The sequence below is a fragment of the Stenella coeruleoalba genome (genome assembly GCF_951394435.1).
Source record: "Stenella coeruleoalba genome assembly, chromosome: 10".
NCBI lineage: Eukaryota > Metazoa > Chordata > Mammalia > Artiodactyla > Delphinidae > Stenella > Stenella coeruleoalba.
The window spans coordinates 53,577,738-53,604,614 of NC_137156.1; the positions used below are offsets into that span (position 1 = coordinate 53,577,738).

The following is a 26,877-nucleotide window of genomic DNA, read 5'->3' on the forward strand; positions in this document are numbered from 1 at the left end:
TTTTCCCCCCACACTATCTTTTACTTTGAAAGAGAAAGTTTCCACACTATCTTCTACTTTTAAAGAGAAACAAAGTTTTTGTTGTGGTAGTGGGTTTTTCTCCCTCCTTTAGCTGCAACTAACTTTTCTCTGGCGCTTTGTTTCCAGAGGGCCTTCACATTTACTTCACTCAGTAATTACTATAATTCCTATTTTACAGAGGAGTAAACAAAATATAGCTCAAAAGAGTTTTAATATAGCCATTACTTTCTTAAAGTGAAATTAAATAATTTTTAATAACTCCTGCAACAAAAAACAAAACTCTTGCAGTAAAACTGCTACTTTTTTGAGTCACTGCAGTATCTTTTAGGAATTTAAACAGATGGTCCTTACCTTTACCAGTTTTCCAGTGATCTCAGGCACATCTCCCATTTTCCGATTATCCAGCATGCGAATTTCGTAAGACTGACCTATTTTTAAAAATTGTGTATCAAAAACAATCCATATAAAGAACATCACTCTGTGTAACAAAAATTCAACTCAAACATACGACTGCCCAATATTAAATTCTAAAGAAGCAAACTCAGGTTAATCTTTCTCTTCCCTGCAAATCATATTTTCCTCCTTCCACTCTCAAAGAAGACTGAAGAGTTCCTCAGTCAGTTTACTTTCCTATTATCCTCTCACACTCATTATCTGAGACCAATTTTTCATAACAGCTTTATTGAGGTATAACTTACATGCCATAAAATTCACCCTTTTAAAGTGTACAATTAACTAGTTTTTAGTAAATGCAGAGCTGTGCAGCCCAAACTGCTATTAATTTTAGAGCACCTTCATCATCAAAAAGAAAACTCATACCCGTGAGCAGTCCCTTCTCATCCACCCACCCCCAGCCCCTCACAACCACTCATCAATCTACTTTCTTTCTCTTGGGATTTGGTTGCTTTAGACAGTAGATATAAATGGAATCACAAAACAGGTGGCCTTTTGTGACTGGCTTTTTCACTTATAATGTTGCCAAGGTTCATCCAGGTTGTAGCATGTGTCAGTCTTTCCTATTTATGGCCAAATTATTCAACTGAATGCATACAACACACTTCGTTTATTCATTCAACAGTTGACAGACATCTGGGTTATTTCCACTTTTTGGCTATTATGAATAATGATACTAGGAACATTTGTGGACAGGTTTTTGTGTAAACTAAGGTCAAATTATAATCCTGGAGCTTTCTCCCTTGTGTCCAATGAACCCAACTCACATCTTGTCACTGCTCAATTAGGGTCCATAAAAAAAACACGAATAGAAACTCACACACCAATCTATTTAATTAGGAAAATAAGCTGCTGCTGCCAAGAGTTAGTAATATGCTCCAAATCCACAAAAAAGATGTTTGGATTACCTGCCATTAAATAATAAAAATGACAGCATAATTTGATATGCAGAAAATTAGCAGTAATTAAAGAGTGCTTCTAGTAACATGAAGTTGAGGCTCTTTATAATAAAACTACCAATACCTTGCCCACACTCCACTGGGCTTACAAAAATATACAAAGAGTACAAGATCATAGGGTCAAAACATAAGTTACCAAAATAAGACTAAATCACTCCAAGGTTGGTGAAGGAAAACAACTGCTGTATACACCACTAAGGAACAGTCAAATTCATTCAACACACTGAGAGAGATTAAACTAAAAACACCCTTATGGTAAGAGAGATTTTTTAAAAAGTTAAATCTGCAGCATACTTAACAATGGATCTGAACCTGGAAAAAGAATAAACAATAACTTCTTTAAAAACGGAAATGAATATCCAGGAGTGGTCACGAGCCCCTACTGCCACCCTCCCAGACCCCAGGAGTGGTCACGAGCTGCTGCTGCCCCCACTGCGTGCTCCGAGGGTGTGCCTGAGCCGCTGCCAGACCAGACACCAGCCATGGCATCTACACACCCCGCCCCTCTCGGGGGTAATGACCAGCACACACTGAGTAAAGAGGCAACAGGCATCCATACTAAAAACAGCCTCGTACCAAATATATTAAACACGTACAAGCTACACAGGGACACCCCCACATAAACAGCCCTCTAAGACCAAAGTAGGTAACTTTCTCCTAAACTCACAGAGTAAGATAAACACAAGTAAAATGAATCAGCAGAGGAACCACTCCCAGTTAAAAGACCAACAGAATTACCCTGAAAGAACAAACAATGAAGCAGACCTCTTCAGTCTAAGACACCGATTTCAAAACAGAGGCAATGGAAATACTGAAGGAATTAAGAAAGGCTATTGACAGAAATGCAGATTACTGTAAAAAAAAAAAAAAAACAGCTAGAAACTATAAAGATGAACCAAGAAAAATTAGAAAACTCATTTGCAGACGTGAAAGCTGAGATAAAGACAATGAATAGCAGAAAGAATAATGAAGAAGAACAAGTCAACTGGAAGATAAAATAATGGAAAACACCCAATCAAGACAGAAAGCCAAATGAAAAAAAAAAATGAAAGCAACATAAGAGACTTATGGGATAATATAAAGCATGCCAACCTATGCATACTAGGAATTCCAGAAGAGGAAGAAAGAGAAAAGAGGACTGAAAAAATATCTGAAGAAATTATGGCTGAAAAGTTTCCAAACCTAAAGAAGGAAACAGATATCCAGGTACAGGAAGCACAGAGGGTCCCAAACAAGATAAATCCAAAACAGACCTACACCAAGACATATTATAACAAAAACAGCAAAACTTAAAGAGAGAGGATTTTAAAGGCAGCAAGAGTTCATTACAAGGGAACCCCCATAAGACTATCAGCTGGTTTCTATACAGAAATGTTGCAGGCCAGAAGGGAGTGGCAAGATATTGGGTTGGCCAAAAAATTCGTTCAGGTTTCCCCGTACCGTCTTATGGCAAAACCCATACGAACTTTCTGGCCAACCCAATATATTCAGTTCTGAGAGGGAAAAATGTGTAACCTAGGATACTCTATCCAGCAAGATTATCATTTAGAATAGGAGGAGGGATAAAGAATTTCTCGGACAAGCAAAAACTAAAAGAATACAGCAATACTAAACCCATCCTAAAGGAAATATTGAAAGGTCTTCCCTAAACAGAAATGAAGAATCTATAGGAAAGAGAAAATCACAACTGGAAAATAAATCATTTAAATGAGCTAGTACAGATTTAAAAAGATTAAAAAATTTCTGTGAAAGTGATGATAACCACAATGAACAGCAAAAGGATAAACATGAAGATGTGAAAGAGGACATCAAAATTGTAAAATGGGGGCTTCCCTTGTGGTGCAGTGGTTAAGAATCTGCCTGCCAATGCAGGGGGCACAGGTTCAAGCCCTGGTCCGGGAGAATCCCACATGCTGCGGAGCAGCTGGGCCTGTGCGCCACAGCTGCTGAGCCTACACTCTGGAGCCTGTGAGCCACAGCTGCTAAGCCCACGTGCCATAACTGCTGTGGCCTGTGCACCTGGAGCCCATGCTCCACAATGGGAGAGGCCACTGCAATGGGAAGCCCGTGCACCGCGGCAGGGAGTGACCCCTGCTTGTGGCAACTGGAGAGGGACTGCCTGCAGCAGCAAAGATCCAACGCAGCCAAAAATAAATAATTAATTAATTTAAAAAATTGTAAAATGCGGGGCAGGGAAGAAAATGTAGAATCTGTTCTCCCTAAAATGTGCTTGAGCCTATATGACTATCAAAGGCAAGTAGATATAGGAAGGGGTTAACATACTTGAAAAACAGGGTTATCACAAATCAAAAACATAGAACAGATTCACAAAAATAAGAGAACATAAGTATAATATCAATACAAAAGAAAATAATCAGAACACACACACATGCACACACACACACAAGAACAAAGAAAAAGGGACAGAGAAGAAATAAAAATCAATGGGAAAATAAGGTTTAAAATGGCAATAAACATTGGGTTGGCCAAAAAGTTCCTTTGGTTTTTAAGTAAAAATAAGATACGTTTTTCATTTTTACCCAGAACTTTATTGAACAATGTATTCACCATTTTCTTCCACTACCTTCTGCCATTTTTCAGGAAACTTCATAATTCCATCTTTGTGAAATTTTTTATCTTTTTGAGTAAAGAACTGTTCCAGATGCCTTTTATAGTCTTCCAGGGAATTGAAATTTTTTCCATGAAGAGAATTTTGTAAAGACCAAAATAAATGTAAATCTGAAGGTGCAATGTCTGGTGAATAGGGCAGATGAATCAGAACTTCCCAGCCAAGCTGTAACAGTTCTTGTCTGGTCATCAAAGAAACATGCTGTCTTGTGTTATCCTGATGGAAGATTATGTGTTTTCTGTTGACTAATTCTGGACTCTTTTTGTCAAGTGCTGCTTTCAGTTGGTCTAACTGGGAGCAGTACTTGTTAGAATTAATCGTTTGGTTTTCTGGAAGGAGCTCATAATAGAGGACTCCCTTCAATCCCACCATATACATAATATCACCTATTTGGATGAAGACCCGCCTTTGGTGGGGTTGGTGGTGGTGGTTCATTTCGCTTACCCCACGATCTCTTCCATTCCACATTATTGTACAGCATCCATTTTTCATTGCCTGTCACATTTTGTTTTAAAAACAGAACAGGTGTGTTACGTTTAAGTAGAGAATTGCATACGGAAATCAGTCAAGAAGTTTTTTTTTTTGCTTAACTTACGTGGAACCCAAACATCAAAGCGATGAACATAACCAAACTGGTGCAAATGATTTTCAATGCTCGATTTGGATATTTTGCTTATGTCGACTATCTGCTGCGTGGTATAACATTGTTCTCAATGAATACCTCAATTTGATCGCTATCAACCTCAATCTCTCTACCTGGCCGTGGAGCAACGTCCAGCAAGAAATCTCCAGCACGAAACCTCGCAAACCACTTTTGATATGTTCAATAAGTCACAGCACCTTCTCCATACACTTTACAAATTTTTTTTGCGTTTCAGTTGCGTTTTTACCTTTCTTGAAATGATAAACCATAATATGCTGGCAACGTTGCTTTTTTCTTCCATCTTCAATATTAAAATAGCTACACAAAAATTCACCAATTTTGATGGTTTTTTTAATGCACACTGATATGATAGCTGTCACAATAGAGTCTAACAAAATTGTTTCAAATGAAGTTAAGGATAACTAAGCAATACTAAAGCCAGCTTACAGAAAAAAAGCAAATGAACTTTTGAGCCAACCCAATACATAGCTATCAATAATTACCTTAAATGTCAATGGACTAAATGTTTCAATCAAAAGACAAAGAGTGGCATACTGGATTAAAAAATAAGAGGCTACAATGTGCTGCCTACAAGAGACCCACTTTAGGGCAAAGGACACACACAGATTTAAAGTAAGGGGATGGAAAAAGATACTTCATGCAAACGGAAATGATAAGAGAGTGGGGGTCACAATACCCATAGCAGAAAAAATAGACTTTAAAATAAAGGCCATAAAGAAAGATAAAGGACACTATATAATGATAAAAGAATCAATACAAGAAGAGGATTTTATATATAGGCACTTAATAAAGAAACACCCAAATACATAAAACAAAGACTAACCAGACATAAAGGGAGAAACTGACAATACAACAATTTAACATCCCACTGACATCAATGAACATATCTTCTAGACAGAAAATCAATAAGGCAACAGAGATCCTAAATGACACAAGTTAGACTTAATTGATATTTTCAGGACATTACATCCGAAAAATCCAGAATACACATTCTTTTCAAGTGCACATGGAACATTCTCTAGGACTGACCACATACTAGGGCACAAAACAAGCCTCAACAAATTTAATAAGAGTACAGGAATTATCTTAAGCATCTTTTCTGACAACAATGGCAGGAAACTAGAAGTAAACCACAGAAAAAGATATGAGAAAAATAAAACACGATTACATGGAGACAAAACAACATGGTACTAAAAAAACAATAGGTCAATGATCAAATCAAAGAGGAAATTAGAAAATACCTTGAGACAAATGACAATGAAAACACAACCATACAAAATCTATGGGATGCAGCAAAAGCAGTTCTTAAAGGGAAGTTCACAGCAATACAGGCCTTCCTCAAGAAACAGAAAAATCTCAAACAACCTATCACTTAAAAGAATTAGAAAAAGAAGAACAAACAAAACCTAAAGTCGCAGAATGAAGGAAATAATAACTATCAGAGAGGAAATAAATTAAGAAAAAAATAAAAAACAATAGAAAAAAAATTCAATAAAACCAAGAGCCAGTTCTTTGAAAGGATAAACAAGACTGACAAACTGCTGGCCAAGCTCAACAAGAAGAAAAGAGAGAGAACCCAGATAAAGTAACAAATGAAAAAGAAGGCTTAACAACTGATACTGCAGAAATACAAAACACCATAAGGGAATACTATGAATAATTACATGCCAAAAATTCGACAACCTAGAAGAAATGGAAAAGTTTCTAGAAACATACAGCCCACAAAAACTGAATCAAGAAAAAATAGATAATTTGAACAGACAGATCACTAGAAGTGAAATAGAATCTGTAATAAAAAAAAACTCCCTATGAACAAAAGTCCAGGACCAGATGGCTTCTACCAAACATAATGGTGAAAAGCTGAAAGCCTTCCTGCTAAAATCTGGAACAAGACAAGGATGCTCATTCTCACCACTCCTATTCAACATAGTATTGGAAGTCCTAGCCACAGCAATCAGACAAGAAAACAAAACATAAGGTATCCAAATTGGAAGGGAAGAGGTAAAACTGTCACTATATGCAGATGACATGATACTATATATAGAAAACCCTAAGGACTCCACACAAAAACTACTAAATCTAATAAACGAATTCAGCAAAGTACCAGGATACAAGATTATCATTCAGAAATCAGTTGCATTTCTTTACACCAACAATGAAATGTCAGAAAGAGAACATTAAAAAAAAATACCTTTTAAAATTGCAACCCCCAAAATAAAATACCTATGAATAAACCTGACCAAAGAGGTGAAAGACTTATACGCTGAGAACTATAAAACATTAATAAAGGAAACTGAAGATGATTCAAAGAAATGGAAAGATATCTCATGCTCTTGGATTTGAAGAATATTGTTAAAATGGCCATATTACCCAAAGCAATCTACAGATTTAATGCAGTCCCCATCAAATTACCCATGACATTTTTCACAGAACTAGAACAAGTAATCCTAAATTGATATGGAACCATAAAACATCCAGAATTGCCAAAGCAATCCTGATGAAAAAGAGCAAACAGGAGGCATAACCATCCCAGACTTCAGACACTACTACACAGCTACAGTAATCAAACAGTGTTGTATTGCCACAAAAGCAGACATACAGACAAACAGAACAGAACAGTGAGCCCAGAAATAAACCCACACACCTACGGTCAATTAACCTTCGACAAAGGAGGCAAGAATATAAAATGGAAAAAAGACAGGCTCTTCAGCAAGTGGTGTGGGGAAATTGGACAGCCATATGTAAATCAATGAAGTTAGAACACACCCTCTCACCGTACGCAAAAATAAACTCAAACGGCTTAAAGACTTAAAAGACATGACACTATAAAACTCCTAGAAGAGAACATAGGCAAAATATTCTCTGACGTAAATCATACCAATATTTCTTAGGTCAGTCTTCCAAGGCAACAGAGATAAAAATAAAAATAAATGAGACCGAATCAAACTTACAACGTTTTGCACAGCAAAGGAAACCATAAACAAAACGAAAAGACCACCTACAGAATGGGAGAAAATATCTGCCAACAATGCAACAGACAGGGTCTTAATTTCCAGAATGTACAAATAGCTCATAAAACTGAACACCAAATTTACAAACAACCCAATCGAAAAATCAGCAGACCTATAGAGATATTCCTCCGAAGAAGAAATACAGATGGCCAGTAGGAACATGAAAAGATGCTCAACATAGTTAATTATTAGAGACATGCAAATCAAAACTACAATAAGGTACCACCTCACAAAGGTCAGAATGGCCATCATTAGAAAGTCTACAAATAACAAATGCTGCAGAGGGTGTGGAGAAAAGGGAACCCTCCTACACTGTTGGTGGGAATGTAAGCTGGTACAGCCACTATGGTAAACAGTATGGACATTCATCAGAAAATTAAAATAGAATTACCATATGATCCAGCAATCCCACTCCAGGGCATATATCCAGACAAAACCATAATTCAAAAAGATAAAGGCACCCCTATATTCACAGCAACACTATTCATAATAGCCAAGACGTGGAAACAACCTAAATGTCCACTAACAGATTGATAAAGAAGATGTGGTAAATAGATAAAATACAATACTACTCAGCCATAAAAAAGAACAAAACAATGCCACTTGCAGCAACACGGATGCAACTAGAGATTATCATACTAAGTGAAGTCAGTCAGAAAGAGAAAAACAAATACCATCTGATATCACTTACATGTGGAATCTAAAATATGACACAGGGGACTTCCCTGGTGGTCCAGTGGTTAAGACTTTGCCTTCCAATGCAGGGGCTGTGGGTTCAATCCCTGGTCAGGGAGCTAGGATCCCACATGCCTCGCGGCCAAAAAACCAAAACATAAAACAGAAGCAATATTGTAATAAATTTAATAAAGACTTTTTTTTTTAAAATAAGACCTCTGCTGGGTCTTTGTAGTGGCATGTGGGCTCTTTTAGTTGGAGCATGCAAACTCCTAGCTGTAGCATGTGGGATCTAGTTCCCTGACCAGTGATCGAACCCAGGCCCCTTGCATTGGGAACATGGAGTCTTAGCCACTGGACCACCAGGGAAGCCCCAATAAAGACTTTAAAAAATGACACAAATGAACCTATCTATGAAACAGAAACAGAATCACGGACATAGAGAACAGACTAGTGGTTGCCAAGGGGGACGGGAGTGGGAGAGGGAGGGATTGGGAGTTTGGGATTAGCAGATATAAACTAGTATATATAGAATGGATAAACAACAAGGTCCTACTATATAGCACAGGGAACTACGTTCAATATCCTGTGATAAACCATGACGGAAAAGAATATGAAAAAGAATGTGTGTATATATATATATATATATGCGTGTGTCTGTGTATAACTGTATAACTGTATCACTTTACTGTATAGCAGTATTTAACACACTGTAAATCAACTATACTTCAATTTAAAAAGTTAAAAAATAAAAGATTTTTTAAAAGCAAATGAATAGATATCATTGATAAATACAGCATTACATATCTGAAATTACACTCAACCTCAAGAATTTAGGACACAAAAACTAACAAAATGTTTGTGATTATCAGATCAACAAAAAACTGTTTAATTAATTTAAAAAATCAAGTGGGTAAAGATGGGGGAGAAATAAGCACATAAAATGTGGGGAAATGTAAACTGATAAACTGTTTCTGAAAGATAGTCTGCTTGCACCTGTTAACAAGTTAAACACTGCATCTTTTGACTCAGGGATTCTGATTATCAAGAGGGGGAATATTTGCGCCTCACATTAGTCACAGAGGGCTAATCTCCCTAGTACCAAAGGAAAAGAACTCTTACAAAATTGCTAACAAATGCCCAACAACCCTAGCAGAAAATGAGCAAATGACATGAACATGTACTTCACACAAAAGAAGGAAAGCCAACAGTTCTTAAACATACTAAAAGACATTCAAGGGCTTCCCTGGTGGCACAGTGGTTAAAGAATCCACCTGCCAAGGAAGGGACACGGGTTCGAGCCCTGATTTGGGAAGATCCCACATGCCGTGGAGCAACTAACCCCATGCGCCACAACTACTGAGCCCGCACACCTAGAACCCAAGCTCCGTAACAACTGCAACTCGCCACAACTAGAGAAGGCCTGTGCGCAGCAACGAAGACCCAACGCAGCCAAAAATAAATAAATAAATAAATTTATTTTAAAAAAAAAGAAAGAAAAAGACATTCGACGTCTGGGAATTCCCTGGTGATCCAGCAGTTAGGACGCCATGCTTCCACTGCCAGGATGCCGGGTTATATCCCTGGTCAGGGAGCTAATAAGATCCCGCAAGAAGCGACACACGGCCAAGGAAAAAAAAAAAGACATTCAGACATTTGAACTCCATCAGAGACATGCAAGTTAAAGCCATACTGAAATGGCTTTTCACCTATCAGATTAGCATGAATCTCTCAGTTTGAGATGTCGTGGCTAAAGGGAAACAGTCACTCTCATCTATGGACAGTAGAGGTGGAGATGGTTTAAGAAGCAGTTGTCACTCTGGAGAGATTCTGAAGGTAGAGCCTATGTATTTTCTGGTATATTAATTAAAGTGTGAGAGAAAGAGCAGCTGAGGGTTACTCCAGATTTCTGGCTAAGGAACTTCCTGACATGGGGAAGATCACAAGAAGCAGATCTCAGAGAGAAAATCAAGGAGTGCAATTGCATACATTTTACCAAGTTGATTTATAAATCTGAGAATAACCCAAAGAAAAGCAGTCTGTGAGATGGGAGGTGGACCAAATGCACGAGGAGGGAGGGAGAACTTCTCTCGCCAGGATTCCCTTGTGGTCCTCAAAAACTCAAAATTCTAAGGATTGAAAAAGATCAAAGGAAGAGATCTCAATGTGCCTTATCTTCTTTTGTATTATTTTATCTTCTTCTGTATTATCTTCTTTTGTATTATTTTTCCTCTTCAACCTTAGGATATTTCTGTGCTCAATATAAAGTTCAATCTGTTTCCACGAACAGATCTCAGGCTTGGCTGCTCCTGTATTAAAGCACTATAGATTTTTATTCTTCTGAAGTCAAAAGCAGGTTTTTAAAAAAGGCTCTGTAACACTTATTATGCTTCAAATGATTTCCCTGTTGGAAACTATATATGTCCTAGCTTTCTTCCTTCTTCAGTTTTATCCCATGTCTCCCACTATTTAGAAATCCCTCCCTACCAAGTTTTACTCAATGGCAATATCCATTGATATACCACCAGACTTTTATTGGTTCAATTTCTCCTTCTATTTGATCCCCCTCCATAATTCTCCTAATAAAACAACTTCCTGAAATGTTAGTCTAGGTTCCAAATGAAATGTTAAAAAGGTCCCACTACCAACGAAGTATAAAGTTAACACAAACTGCAATACTCTAAAAGTTACTAGTCCTATTTTTAGCTTTATCTTCTGAATTTACCTGTCATGTTTGGATTTGTTTACTCCTTTCTTGGCTTAGAAAAGCAAAAGCACTGACAGAATTGAAAAATGTAAGTGCTATGAGTTCATGTCCCCACCTACCTTTGAATATAGAGTGTAAGATGGACTCTAGAGCAAAATGGAGCCCAAGGTGTGACAGAACCACCTTGGTTAAGTTCAAAGCATTTATTTCTAAGGTCCTAATACAGAACTTTAATCTATAACAAGAACCAAAGCTAACCTCAAGGAAATCTGCCACAGTGTAAAACGAACTTACCAAAAAATATATTTTCTTTTTTGAAGCGTCAATCATTTAACAGTATTTTTAATCCAATAGACATGCTACTTTATTTCCTAGACCTAAAACTTGTTTGCAAGGTAGCTAATATTGGTTAATTAACAGGGTGCTCCAAGTAGAATTTGGCCTCCATATGAACAGGTATTTATGATCTAATAGCAGCAATAAGCTGATCTGGAATAAATCAACGGTTTAAGATCAGAAGTCTCACTCATGGGACTTCCCTGGTGGCACAGAGGTTAAGAATTAGCCTGGCAATGCAAGGGACACGGGTTTGATCCCTGGTCCGGGAAGATCCCACATACCACCTAAGCCCATGAGCCACAACTACTGAGCCCATGTGCCCTAGAGCCTGTGCGCCGCAACTAATGAAGGCTGCATGCTCTAAGGCCTGTGTGCTGTAACTACTGAGCCCATGTGCTGCAACTACTGAAGCCTGTGCACCTACAGCCCGTGGTCCACAACAAGAAAAGCCATTGCAATGAGAAGCCCATGCACCTCAATAAAGAGTAGCCCCCACTTGCCGCAACTAGAAAAAGCCTGTGCGCAGCAACGAAGACCCGACACAGCCAAAATGTAATAATAAATTAAATAAATAAAAATGAATAGCGGGTTTCCCTGGTGGCGCAGTGGTTGAGAGTCTGCCTGCTGATGCAGGGGACACGGGTTCGTGCTCCAGTCTGGGAAGATCCCACATGCCGCAGAGCAGCTGGGCCCGTGAGCCATGGCCGCTGAGCCTGCGCGTCCGGAGCCTGTGCTCCGCAACGGGAGAGGCCACAACAGTGAGAGGCCCGCGTATCGCAAAAAAAAAAAAAAAAAAAAAACAGAATAGTAAGATATTCCTATTAAAAAAACCCCAGAAAACAAGAAGTCGTGTCACTCATATCATGGTGGGGAAGCATCATGGATTCAGCTGGGGCTACTGGACAAGGGGCAGCCTATTCCAGCCAGATCCCTGCCCAAAGGGATAGGCAACTGCTTACTCCCCTTTCTGTGGCTCCACATTGGAACTACAGTTTTTTTACTCCACGAAGTTAGAGGTTTAGGGACCTCCCTGGTGGTCCAGTGGTTAAGAATCTGCCTTCTAATGCTGGCAATGGGGTTCGATCCCTGGTCGGGGAACTAAGACCCCCACATGCTGTGGGGCAACTAAGTCCGTGCGCTCCAGAGTCTGCGCACCACAACTAGAGAGCCCACACGCCACAACGAAAGATCCCGCATGCCGCAACTAAGACCCGATGCAGCCAAATAAATAAATATTTAATAATTTTTAGAAAAGTTAGAGGTTTAAGTTTTCTCATTACCTAAGAGCTGAAAAGGACAGCTGCCCAGGCATAACCAGAAAAACACAAATACAGCTTTTAAACTCTGTACTTCTATCATTCAAAACAGTACAAAAACCGACACTCTAAAGCATCAGTACTTGTTCCAATTTCTACCTGAGATGAAGTTAAGACTACACAAGATTATTTTTCTTTATGTTGCACAATGGTATTACACAATGGCAAATATTCTTTAGCAACAGCTGCTCCGGAGGCAGAAGGTGAGCAATGAGCTTGAAGGGGAGGCTACTAGGAGTGACCAAGCTATGGCCTAAGAATAGCTACAGCCCCACCTATGTGTCAACGCTCCTCTGAGGAAATCTGTCTATAAGAAGTGGTGGTGAGGGGACGCTCACATATTTGCCTGAATATTCAAAGTAATAAAAAGTTGAAGCATGGTCTCCAGACCAGCAGCATCGGCATCACTTGGAAACTCGTCAGAAATACAAATTCTCCAGCCCCGCTCCAGACCCACTGACTCAGAAACTCTATCATGTTTGACAAGTCTTCTAGGTGATCCCAATGCATGCTGTCGTTGGAGACCACTGCTCTGTGCAAAGCTACAAATATCCAGTCAGTCAATGTTGTTTCTAGCACAAAGCATTCGGGACCTTCTCCTGGGAATAACTTGTCTATGCCAAAATTAAGAACTAAGTCATTCTAAAGCTGTTTAAAGTAAATTACATTATGATTCCTTTATAAGCAACCAAAATTCATTAAATAGTCATTTATTATTTGACAGGATTGTAAATCCTGTAACAGTCTAGGATAGCTCTCAGTCCAATACACACACATGCTCCACAAATCCACTTATCCTCATGTATGTTCATTACACATGTGTATACAGTCCATATATTTGAATATACATATATGTGCACATTTACACAGACACACACACACACACACTCATGTGTGCAAGGGCTCAGGGTTCATTAGATGCCCATTTCAAGACCCAGCTTTGACTGGGCCTTCAGAGATAAGCTAGGAGGCAGTAAGTACTATAGTATGCAGAGTGTTTCTGTCTAAAATCTTAAGAGTAAATGACAGCCACACTATGGAAACAGCTCTGATACACAACAGTAGCTCATTATGCACCACTTTGGAGATCATCTACATAGTACACATTTGCCTTGGTTGATGGGTTAGTTTCCTATTGCTGCTGTAACAAATTTCCACAAACTCAGTGGCTTGAAACTATGCAAATTTATTATCACACAGTTCTAGAGTTCAGAAGTCCAGAACGGGTCTAGTGGGCTAAAATGAAGCTGTCAGCAGGCTGCATTCCTTCTGGAAGCTGTAGGGGAAAATCTACTTCCTTGACTTTATCTACTTCTTGAAGTAGCCTACATCCATTAGTTTGTGGCAGTCTTCCTTCATCTTCAAATCTCCCTCTGACTCCTGCCTCTCCTGCCTCCTTCTTTCACTTTTAAGTACCCTTGTGATTTCACTGGGCCACCTGGATAATCCAGGATAATCTCTTCACCTCAACAGCCTTAATTAAATCATACCTGCAAAGTGCCTTTTGGTATAAGGTTAAAATATTCACAGGTTTTGGGGATTAGGATACGAACATCTTCGAGGCACCATTATTCTACCTGCCACAGTTGCTAAGCAGTGCAAACATGTTATTTCTACAGTTCAAAACTCTGCTACAGGGGGACTTCCCTGGTGGTCAATATTGTTAAGAATCCGCCTCCCAATGCAGGGGACGTGAGTTTGATCCCTGGTCAGGGAACTAAGATCCCACATGCCACAGGGCAACTAAGCCTGCCCGCTCTAGAGCCCACGCGCCACAACTAGAGAGCCTGCACGCTGCAACGAAAGATCTCGTATGCCACAAATAAGACCCGATGCAGCCAAATAAATAAATATTAAAACAAACAACAAACAAACTCTGCTACAGGCTTATTTAAAAGATTGTAGGGACTTCCCTGGTGGCACAGTGGTTAAGAATACGCCTGCCAATGAAGGGGACATGGGTTCGAGCCCCATTCCGGGAAGATCCCACATACCTCGGAGCAACTAAGCCCATGCACCACAACTACTGAACCTGCGCTCTAGATCTCACAAGCCACAACTGCTGAAGCCCGCGCTCCTAGAAGCCATGCTCTGCAACAGAAGCCCTGCACCACAACGAACAGTAGCCCCGCCCAGCTTGCCGCAACTAAAGAAAGCCCAGCTTGCCGCAACCAAAGAAAGCCCGCGCACAGCAACGAAGACCCAATGCTGCCAAAATAAATTAAAAAAAAAAAAAAAGATTGTAATCATACTTGCCAACAAACCTGGCAAAAATCCTGAGTCATTACACAGGTATCTAGTCCCAGGGTTGCATTCTAACCATTTGTAAAAATTGCTCATCTATCTGCCATAGGAAACTAACACATCAGCCAAGGTCTAACCACTTGGTTTTCCAGTACAATCAGAAACCATTAAAGCTATCTAGTTATAAATAATAGTAACAGCAGCAAACCCTAGTGTTGTGCTTCCTATGTGCTGGCCACCTTATAAGTGCATTACACATATTAACTCAATTTAATTCTCAGCTACCTTAGGTGGGGGTTATTTTATTAAAGGAAATTGCCTGGACAAGCAAGTGGTGTAATGGGATCTAAACACAGGCAGCCTGGCCCCAGAGACAGCTAATGACAACCGCTCACTGCTGCCCTCTACCTCTCACCCCGCTACATGAAGAAAAACATTTAAATCACCAGTCACTGTAACGAGCTGACACATTTAAAAGGAACAAAAAGGTATGTGAATAATGTGTGTAAAGACGTCCCATATGCAGCAGAGGTGCATATATCCTGGGCAGTTCTATCTCATTCTTCTACCAGGCATTACTTTAGGGATGGAAGTTCTCTCTTAAATTTCATCCTTTAGTGACAAGATCATTATATTCACCACAACTATGCTTAAGCATATCATTCAGTCATCACAGAATAAGTTTATTGGAATAAATAAATTAATGATACAATATTTTTGTTATACAAAGGGTACCATTTAACAGGATTACAATCTTCTTAGGTGTCTAAAAAGGGTTCTAATTCAATGGCTACTTGGGGCCAGCGAGCAGAAGAGTTTTATTGTATACTCTTTCATACCTTCTGAACTTTGAACCATGTATATAAATCATTTAGTTACACTGTTAAATTTTAAATGGTGACCATTAACTGAAAAGTTAGAAAACACTGGAACTATTCTAGTAAAGAGACTCAGTGGTTAAGAAAATGAGGTTTGGAATTAGAAATCTCTGGGTTTAAGTCCCTATAAAAAGTATGGTCAATCTAAAAAGACAGCTGCAGGAAAAAATTACTCCCTCTAAAGCTTTAATATAAAGTGGGGATAACTGTGCTTTCACTGTCACTATTATTTCCAAGTAACAGAGAAAAAAGTGACTGCTTAATTTCCCTCTCACTTATTATAATGAGTGGGGAAGCTTAAAGGAATTAAAACTTGTGCTGATGAAGAACCACTTCAAGTGCCCTATCTAATCCCTTCTTTATAAAGCTTCTGTATCCTTTTTTTGATAAACAAGGCAACACTGCCATGATGAGTCATTTTCCCTTGGTGGAGCTGAAGAGTTCATTTGAAGATAAGTAAATTAACTCATGAGTAAATCTGAATAAAAATCTAACTCCTAAGAACAGGAAGACTAAGGAGTAAATTATGTCAATGTTTAACAGTCACACTGTTAAAGGTGATGCACAGATGACACTGTACTAAAATGGGTCACTGAGACACATTTTACATACTTTGCAGAAACTTCCCAGGGCAATGTCACCCAGCTAAAAAATATCCATGGAATTTTACTGGAATTCCTAGATAAAAATCAATCATTTTTATTTTCCATATCTATGCCTGATTCTCTTTATATATTTCAGGAAAGTCTTCTGTAAAAAAAAATCAAAACTATACACGCACTACTTAGAATGTTTCCTTTTGAAAAGTGAGTCTGATCAACTTAAGATACTCTGCTGGGGGATCGGATCAAGATGGCAGAGTAGTAGGACGTGGAGCTCACCTTCTCCCACAAATACATCAAAAATACATCTACAACCTAGAGACTGTCCTACAGAGTGAAGTAAGTCAGAAGGAGAAAAACAAATACCGTATGCTAACACATATATATAGAATCTAAAAAAAAAAAAAAAAAAGAAAATGGTCAGAAGAACCTAGGGGCAAGACGGGAATAAAGACGCAGACCTACTAGAGAACGGACTTGAGGATATGGGGAGGGGGAAGGGTAAGCTGGGACAAAGTGAGAGAGTGGCATGGACATATATACACTACCAAATATAAAACAGATAGCTAGTGGGAAGCAGCCACATAGCACAGGGAGATCAGCTCGGTGCTTTGTGACCACCTAGAGGGGTGGGATAGGGAGGGTGTGAGGGAGATGCAAGAGGGAAGAGATATGGGAACATATGTATATGTATAACTGATTCACTTTGTTATAAAGCAGAAACTGACACACCATTGTAAAGCAATTATACTCTAATAAAGATGTTAAAAAAAATACATCAACATGCAGAATGCTTCTCACAGAACATCTACTGGATGCTGGCAGAAGGACTCAGACTTCCAAAAGGGCAAGAAAATCTCCACATAACTGGGTAGGACCAAAAAAAAAAGAAAAGAAAAGAAAAGAAACAGAAAGAGAGAGAAATGAATCGGGACAGGACCTATGCCCCTGGGAGGGAGCTGTGAAAGAAGAAAGGTTCCTGCACCCTGGGAAGTCCCCTACTGCCTGGGAGATCAGCTGGGACAGAGCGGGTGGTTCAGAGCCTTGGAGGGGAGCACAGCAACCGGGTCGTGCAGGGCAAAGTGGAGAGAGACCTGCACAGATGGTTGGTGCCACAGAGCAGCACTCCCCAGCCTGGGACACTCGTCCACTGGGTCAGGTGGGGGCTGGGTGCTGAGGCTCAGGCTTTGGAGGTCAGACCGGGAGGTGAGGACTGAGGTTGGCTGTGTGGAGACGGCCTGAGGGGGCTAGGGTGTGGTGAGCCACAACCGAGGGAGTCGAGGAAGAAGCCTGGGCCTGCCGGAGAGGCAAGGCACCATTGCGGGGGGCACACAAGGAGAGGGGTGAGCCGCCACAGAAGCTTCTTTCTCCGTGCCCACTCTCAGGCAGCAGCGCACCACCTACCCGAGCTCCGGGGGCAGGTGCAAGATGCCACTGCCATCTCGGAATCCAGAGGCGGACATGGATCGCTGCCGCCGCAGAGCGTCCTGCGACTGAGCACCCCTCGCTGTCCATGCCTACCCAGGAGCGTGCGCGACCTGCCACTGCTGCTGAGGGTCCCGCAACCGGGAGCCAACTGCTAGCCCCGCCTTCCTGGGAGTGTGTGCAGGCTGCACATCTGCACACCCCCTATCAAGGGGATAACGGCCAGCACACGTAGGGGAAAGAGATGACAAGCATCCAAACCAAAAACAGCCCTCGTGCCAAAAAAATATTAAGCCCACACAAGCTACACAGGGATGCTCCCACATATAAATAGTCCTCCAAGACTAGAGTAGATAATTGTTTCTCCTGAACTCAGAGTTAAGAGAAACACAAGTAAAATGAAGAAGCAGAGGAACCACTCCCAGTTAAAAGACCAAGAGAATTCCCCTGAAAGAACAAACAATGAAACAGACCTCTTCAGTCTAATAGACACCAAGTTCAAAAAGGAGGTGATGAAAATACTGAAGAAATTAAGAAAGGCTATTGACAAAAACGCACATTACTGTAAAAAGCAACTACAAACTATAAGGAGGAACCAAGAAAAATTAGAAAATTCATTTGCTGAGACAAAAGCTGAGCTAAAGGCAATGAATAGCAGAATGAATAACACAGGAGAAAGAAGAGGCGATCTGGAAGATAGAATAATGGAAATTACGCAAGCAAAACAGCAGTCAGCCAAATGAAAAAAAAGGAAAGCAATATAAGAGACCTATGGGATAATATAAAGCATGCCAACCTAGGCTTAATAGGGATTCCAGAAAGAGAAGAAAAAGAAAAGGGGGTTGAAAATGTATTTGAAGAAATTATGGCTGAAAACTTCCCAAACCTAAAGAAGGAAACAGATATCCAGATATAGGAAGCATGGAGGGTCCCAAACAAGATGAACCCCAACAGACCTACATCAAGACATATTATAATAAAAATGACAAAGTTAAAGATAAAAAGAGGACTCTAAAGGCAACAGGAGAAAAACTTAATTACAAGGGAACCCCCATAAAGCTATCAGCTGATTTCTCTACAGAAACACTGTAGGCCAGAGGGAGTGGCAAAATATATTCAAAGTCTTGCAAGGGAAAAATCTGCAACCTAGAATACTCTACCCAACAATATTATCATTTAGAATAGAAAGAGAAATCAGAATGTCTCAGATAAGCAAAAGCTAAAAGAATATAGCAATGCTAAACCTATCCTAAAAGAAATATCGAAAGGCCTTCTCTAAATAGAAAAGAGACCAGAAGATATAAGAAACAGGAAACCACAACTGGAAACTAAATTGCTTAAATCAGCCAGTATCAAAAAGAAAACCTATTTGTGCAAGTGATGATAAACTCACAGAACAGCAGGAGGATAAACATAAAGATGTAAAAAAGTACTGCATCAAAATCATAAAATGTGGGGCAGGAGAGTAAGAAAATACAGATTCCTTTTTTTTTTTTTAATGGAATGCATTTGAGCCTATATGACTAACAGCCTAAAGCAAGCAGATATAGGAAGGGGTTAACATACTTGAAAAACAGGGTAACCACAAATCAAAACCATACAAAAGATTCACAGAAACCAAAAAGAAGAGAACACAAACATAAAATAAAAGGAAATCATCAAACCACAAAAAGAAAAACAAAAAGAAAGGAACAAAGAAGAAACAAAAGAATCAACTGGAAAACCAGGTTTAAAATGGCAATAAATACATATGCCAAGGGACTGAATGCTCCAATCAAAAGATAGAGTGGGGGCTTCCCTGGTGGCCCAGTGGTTGAGAGTCCGCCTGCCGATGCAGGGGACGCAGGTTCGTGCCCCGGTCCGGGAAGATCCCACATGCCACTGAGCGGCTAGGCCCGTGAGCCATGGCCGCTGAGCCTGCGCGTCCGGAGCCTGTGCTCCGCAACGGGAAAGGCCACAACAGTGAGAGGCCCGCGTACCGCAAAAAAAAAAAAAAAAAAAAAGATAGAGTGGCGCACTGGATTAAAAAACAAGAGCCTAGGGAATTCCCTGGTGGTCCAGGGACTGTGCTCTCACTGCCAAGGGCTCTGCTCAGGTTCAGTCCCTGATGGGAGCTAAGATACCACAAGCTGCATGTCACAGCCAAAAAAAACCAAAACAAAACAGGAGCCTACAATATGCTGCCTACAAGAGACCCACCTTAGGACAAAGGACACACACAGATTGAAAGTGAGGGGATGGAAAAACATATTTCATGCAAACAGAATTGACAAGAAAGGGAGCAGCAATACTCAGATCAGACAAAACAGACTTTTAAACAAAGGCTATAAAGAAAGATAAAGAAGGATACTATATAATGACAAGAGGATCAATACAAGAGGGTTTTACACTTGGCAACATATATACACCTAATATAGGAACACCCAAAAACATAAATACTAATGGACATAAAGGGAGAAAGTGATGGGAATACAGTAATAGTAGGAGACTTTAACACCCCACTGACATCAATGGACAGACAATCCAGACAGAAAATCAGTAAAGAAACAGAGGTCCTAAATGACACAACAGAACAGATGGACTGAATTGACATTTTCAGGACTTTATATCCAAAAAAACCCAGAACACACAGTCTTTTCAAGGGCACATGGACCATTCTCTAGGATTGACCACATACTGGGGCACAAAACAAGCCTCAACAAATTTAAGAGTATAGAAATTACTTCAAGCATCTTTTCTGACCACAAAGGCATGAAACTAGAAATCAACAACAGGAAAAGAAATGAGAAAGAAAAGATTAAATGGAGACTAAACAACATGCTACTAAAAAAAACAATGGGTCAATGAGGAAATTAAAAAGATACCTTGAGACAAACAACAATGAAAACACAACCATATAAAATCTATGGGATGCAGCAAAAGCAGTTCTAGAGGGAAGTTCACAGCAATACAGGCCTTCCTCAAGAAACAAGAAAAATCTCAAATAAACAACCTAACCTACTACCTAAAAGAATTAGAAAAAAAGAACAAACAAAACCTGAAGTCAGCAGAAGGAAGCAAATAATCAAGATCAGTGAGGAAATAAATTAAACAGAGACTAAAAAATAGAAAAGAAAAAAAAAATCACTAAAACCAAAGATGGTTCCTTGAAAGGGTAAACAAAATTGACAAACCTTTGGCCAGGCTCAACAAGAAGAAAAGAGAACCCAAATAAACAAAATAACAAATGAAAAAGGAGTAATCTCAACTGATACCACAGAAATACAAAAAGAATAAGAGAATACTATGAACAATTATATGCCAAAAAATTTGACAACCCAGAAGAAATGGACAACCTTCTAGAAACATACAGCCCATGAAAACTGAATCAAGAAGAAACAGATAATGTGAACACACTGATCACTAGAAGTGAAACAGAAACTGTAATAAAAAAACTTCCTACAAACAAAAGTCCAGGACCAGTTGGCTTCACAGGTGAATTCTACCAAACATACAAAAAAGAACTTATACTGATTCTTCTCAAACTCTTCCTAAGACTGAAGAGGAGGGAACACTCCCAAAGACATTTTATGAAGCCACCATCACTCTGATACCAAAACCAGACAAAGATACCACCAAAAAGAAAATTACAGGCCAATATCTCTGATGAATATAGATGCAAAAATTCTCAACAAAACATTAGCAAACCGAATCCAACAACACATAAAAAAGATCATACACCACGATGAAGTGGGATTCATCCCAAGTTCACAAGAATGGTCCAACTTATGCAAATGAAACAGTGTAATACAGCACATTAACAAAAGAAAAGTCAAAAACTACGTGATCATCTCAAAAGATGCCGAAAGAGCATTTGACAAAATTCAACATCCATTCATGATAAAAAACTCTTACCAAAGTGGGTATAAAATGAACATATCTCAACACAATAAAAGCCATTTATGACAAACCCACAGCCAATACAGTACTCAGTGGTGAAAAGCTGTAAGACTTCCTGTGAAAATCTGCAACAAGACAAGGATACCCCGGGACTTGCCTGGCTGTCCAGTGGTTAAGACTCTGCGCTTCCAAAGCAGGGGGTGTGGGTTCGATCGCTGGTTGCGGAACAAAGATCTCACATACCACACAGCGTGGCCAAAAACATTAAAAATTTTTAAAAATTAAAAAAAAACACTCAAGGATACTCACTCTCACCTCTTCTATTCAACATAGTATTGGAAGTCCTGGCCACAGGATTCAGACAAGAAAACAAAATAAAAGGTATCCAAATTGGAAGGGAAGAGGTAAAATTGTCACTATATGCAGATGACATGATACTATGCAGAGAACCCTAAGGACTCCACACAAAAACTACCAGACCTAACAAATGAATCCAGCAAAGTAGCTGGATACAAGAGTAACATTCAGAAATCGGTTACATTTCTTTACACTAACAATGAAATACCAGAAAGGAATGTAAAAAAACAGTACCTTTTAAAATTGCACCAAAAAAAAAAAAAACTAGGAATAAATTTGACCAAGGAGGTGAAAGACTTATACACTGAGAACTATAAAACAGTAATAAAGGAAATTATATCCCATGGTCTTGGATTGGAAGAATTAATACTGTTAAAATGACCATACTACCCAAAGCAATCTACAGATTTAATGTAATCCCTATCAAATTACCCATGACATCTTTCACAGAACTAGAACAAATAATCCAAAAATCTGTATGGAACCATAAAAGACCCAGAATTGCCAAAGCAATCCTGAGGAAAAAAAAAAAAAAAAGCAGGAGGCATAACTCTCCCAGACTTCAGAATACTACAAAGCTACAGTAATCAAAACAATGTGGAATTGGTACAAAAACAGACATACGGATCAATGGAACAGAATAGAGAGCCCAGAAATAAATCCACACACCTATGGCCAATTAACCTTTGACAAAGGAGGCAGGAATATAAAATGGGAAAAAGACAGTCTCTTCAGCAAGTGGTGCTGGGCAAGTTGGACAGCTGCATGTAAATCAATGAAGTTAGAAAACACCCATACATCATGCACAAAAATAAACTCAAAATGGTTTAAAGACTTAAACATATGACACCATAAAACTCCTAGGAGAGAGCATATTCAAAACATTCTCTGACATAAATTGTACCAATATTTTCTTAGGTCAGTCTCCCAAGGCAATAGAAATAAAAACAAAAATTAAAAAATGGGATCTAATCAAGCTTACAGGACTTTTCATAGCAAAGGAAACTATTAGAAAAAAAAAAAAAAACCATAATCTATGGAACAGGAGAAATATTTGCAAATGATGTGATGCCACAAGGGCTGAATCTCCAAAATACACAAACAGCTCATACAATGCTACAACAAAAAAACAAACAACCCAAACGAAAAATGGGCATAAGACCCTTAATAGACATTTCTCCAAGGAAGACATACAGATGACCAGTAGGCACATGAAAATATGCTCAATGTCACTAATTATTAGAGAAATGCAAATCAAAACTTCCATCAGGTGTCACCTCACACAGGTCAGAATGGCCATCATTAAAAAGTCTACAAACAACAAATGCTGGAGAGAGTGTGAAGAAAAGGAAACCCTCCTACACTCTTGGTGGGAATGTAAGCTGGTGCAGCCACTATGGAAAACAGTATGGAGGTTCATCAGAAAACTAAAAATAGAATTACCATGTGGTCCAGCAATCACACTCCTGGGCATATATCCAGACAAAACTATAATTCAAAAGATAAGGCACCCCTATGTTCATAGCAGCACTATTCATAATAGCCAAGACATGGAAACAACCTAAATGTCCACCAACAGATGAATGGATAAAGAAGACGTGGTAAATATATAAAATGGAATACTACTCAGCCATAAAAAAGAACAAAATAATGCCACTGGCAGCTACATGGATGCAACTAGAGATTATCATACTAAGTGAAGTACGTCAGAAAGAGAAAGACAAATGTATCACTTATATGTGGAATCTAAAATATGGCACAAATGAACTTATGTACAAAACAGAAACAGACTCACAGACACAGAGATCAGATTTGTGGTTGCCAAGGGGGGAGAGGGGAAGGGAGAGGGATGGATTTGGAGTCTGGGGTTGGTAGATGCAAACTATTACATTTAGAATGGATAAACAAGAAGGTCCTACTGTATAGCACAGAGAACTATATCCAATCTCTTGGGATAAATCATAATGGAAAAGAGTATGATAAAAGAATGTATATATGTGTATAACTGAGTCACTTTGCTGTACAGCAGAGACTGGCACAATATTGTAAATCAACTATACTTCAATTAAAAAAAAAAAAAAAGACACTTTGCTAAGTCCGGACCTTTGTTAACTTATCAGTTTAAAAGAGGTGGGGTGGGACTTCCCTGGTGGTGCAGTGGTTGAGAGTCCGCCTGCCGATGCAAGGGACACGGGTTCGTGCCCCGGTCCGGGAAGATCCCACATGCCACTGAGCGGCTGGGCCCGTGAGCCATGGCCGCTGAGCCTGCGCGTCCGGAGCCTGTGCTCCGCAACGCGAGAGGCCACAACAGTGAGAGGCCTGCGTACCACAAAAAAATAAAAATAAAAAAATAAAAGAGGTGGGGTGAAAGACACTCGAGCAACATCTCAATCAGGTTCAAACTTAGCCTGAATCTTGGAAAAGCTATGGATCCTCTCTTTAGAAAAATATACATTCATTAAAAATTTGAAAATGATTTAGGGGATTCACAAAAAATCTTGGGTTCAGAACCTTTTGTCAAAATATAATGTTAGGAGATAAATGCTAGGAGAGAAACCTGTGAAAGAACTGTCTGATATTCATGTAAGTTTAAAGTATTATAATTTCTTTTTAAAAAGTGTATAAAAGTAGAATGTCTTTATGGTTACTCAAATGTATTTTTAATGATTATTCAAATATATGTTTTCAAAAATGCAGCCTGTATATGCAGTTCACTTTTCCACTTTTTTTTCCTTAAAAGTCTGGGAGAAATTAAGAGGTAAATTAACACAATTCTACAACCAAGAACATACTCATCATTAATACTGCAGGGAGCATAGTCACATGCCAGAAAATCACTTGCACTTATTATACTGATCACCATGAACGTGGGTGTCAGCTGGCAGGGGGATACAAGGGAGCCTGCCAGGGTACTGGAAATACTGGACATAGGTAGTATTTTCAAGGGAATGATCTGTGTAAAAATTCATTGAGCTGTACACTTAAGACTTGTGGGGAATTCCCTGGTGGTCCAGAGGTTAGGGATCCATGTTTCCACTGCAGGAGCCTCAGGTTAGATTCCTGGTTGGGGAACTAAAGAGTCCACATGCCAGGCGGTGTGGAAAAAAAAAAAAAAAAAGACTTGTGCACACTACTGTAGATATTCAGTAACTATTTTTTAAAATTTAAGCTTGACCAAACTGACATTGAGCAAGTCTATCAACTGCTCTAAGTTTCCGTTTTTAAAATCTGTAATGGATCAATAACACTTCTCCTCAGGTTATTGTGGGAAGTGAGACAACATACGTATAGTATTTAGTACACTGCTTCATACACAGTCAGCACTCTGTGAATGCAGGTCTAATACATTATCACTATAGATGGTGGACTGCAATTTTTATCAATGTGAGATGTCTTTATCCAGTTTAACAATAACAGTGATAAGTTATGGATATTCTCCCAGGCCAACAGACAGACATATCCAATGTTCTTTAAACAGAGGGGTGTATGTGCACATGCTCATTCATCCCATGGTATACATGTAACTTATTCAACTATTCCCTAAGTAAGAGAAATTCTGGTTATTTCCTTTTTTTGTCATTAGAAATAAAGCTACACTGAATATTGTAGCCTTACCTCTACAGTGCTTCTTCTCATACTTTTATAGCTAAAACAGATTACCATAGAGACTCTTAAGTTTCAGATTTGAAAGAACCTTAAGTCTCAAACTGAATGCCTACCCAAACAAATCCTAAAATAGTATTAACAACAAAATCAGTGTTGCCATAGGCTACAAATTAGAATTACCTGAAGTAAAACCTCATAAATTCTAAATTAATATGTTAAACGAAAAGTTAGAAGCTATTCTTCCACATTTTGAAATAATCACTAGTAAGTAGTCTAAAATCTATAGTTCCTTCCAAAAGTTTGAGAAATTAAAGAGTCTATTTAATGACAGAAAAATAATCAGAATATACTCTTAAGTGAACAGATGTTAATTCCCATTTTGTTGAAATAAAATAAATATACAGACAAGGAAACACACCTAGGATGTTAACTGGTTCTCCTGAGGGGGATGTAACTGAAGTCCATTTTCAGCTTTATCCCTTGACATATTCCCCAATTTTTCTATGAAGTATGTACTATTTTTATAACAATAAAAACGTTCAATTCTTTTTAAAAATAAGAGTCCAACATGCTTTCAGTATAGGTCTCCAACAAATGAATTCCTGCATAACTAAGTACTTTTGTTTACATTGGTAAGTCACATTGGCCAGTGCCCAAACGGCTGAGAGCACCTCAAAAAAAATCCTTTCCTCTCTCCAACTGTATATCCTACCCTCACATCTCCGTTTTCCGTTCTGCCCACTCTCGCTTTCATATCACCGAAACATAGTATTCTCATTAAGTGTAGACAAGATTTGACGCAGTTTACTTTAGCCACAGACTCCACCTTGCTGGACTCTATTACCAGCACAAACCTGCTTCGTTCCTGAGACCAAGTCCCTTGCTAGCTGGACTTCTGATTCATTCTCAAGTTGCACACTGAAACCATGTTCCTAAAAATAACTGACATCCTTTATTACCTGCTCCTCCTTTGGATTTTGTCTAAAGAAATCCTGTAATAAATCTTGTTCCACAGACCCTTTTTGTGCAAATAAGTTTCCACAAACAATTGCTTTGTTGGCTCACACTAAAATTCCTACAATTTTACAACTAAAGTTGTAAAAACTGAGAAA

At 39.1% G+C, this 26,877-nt stretch overlaps 1 protein-coding gene across 2 annotated transcripts in view; it reads right to left on the reverse strand.

Annotated features, from left to right (window-relative positions):
* Window positions 1–26,877, reverse strand: part of UBP1 (upstream binding protein 1) — a 70,039-nt gene that overhangs the window by 26,005 nt on the left and 17,157 nt on the right. For both annotated transcript variants that reach the window (XM_079933589.1, XM_079933590.1), the window contains one exon: window positions 373–449. In XM_079933589.1, the coding sequence (XP_079789715.1) occupies window positions 373–449 (77 nt within the window). The remainder of the gene's footprint in view (window positions 1–372; window positions 450–26,877) is intronic.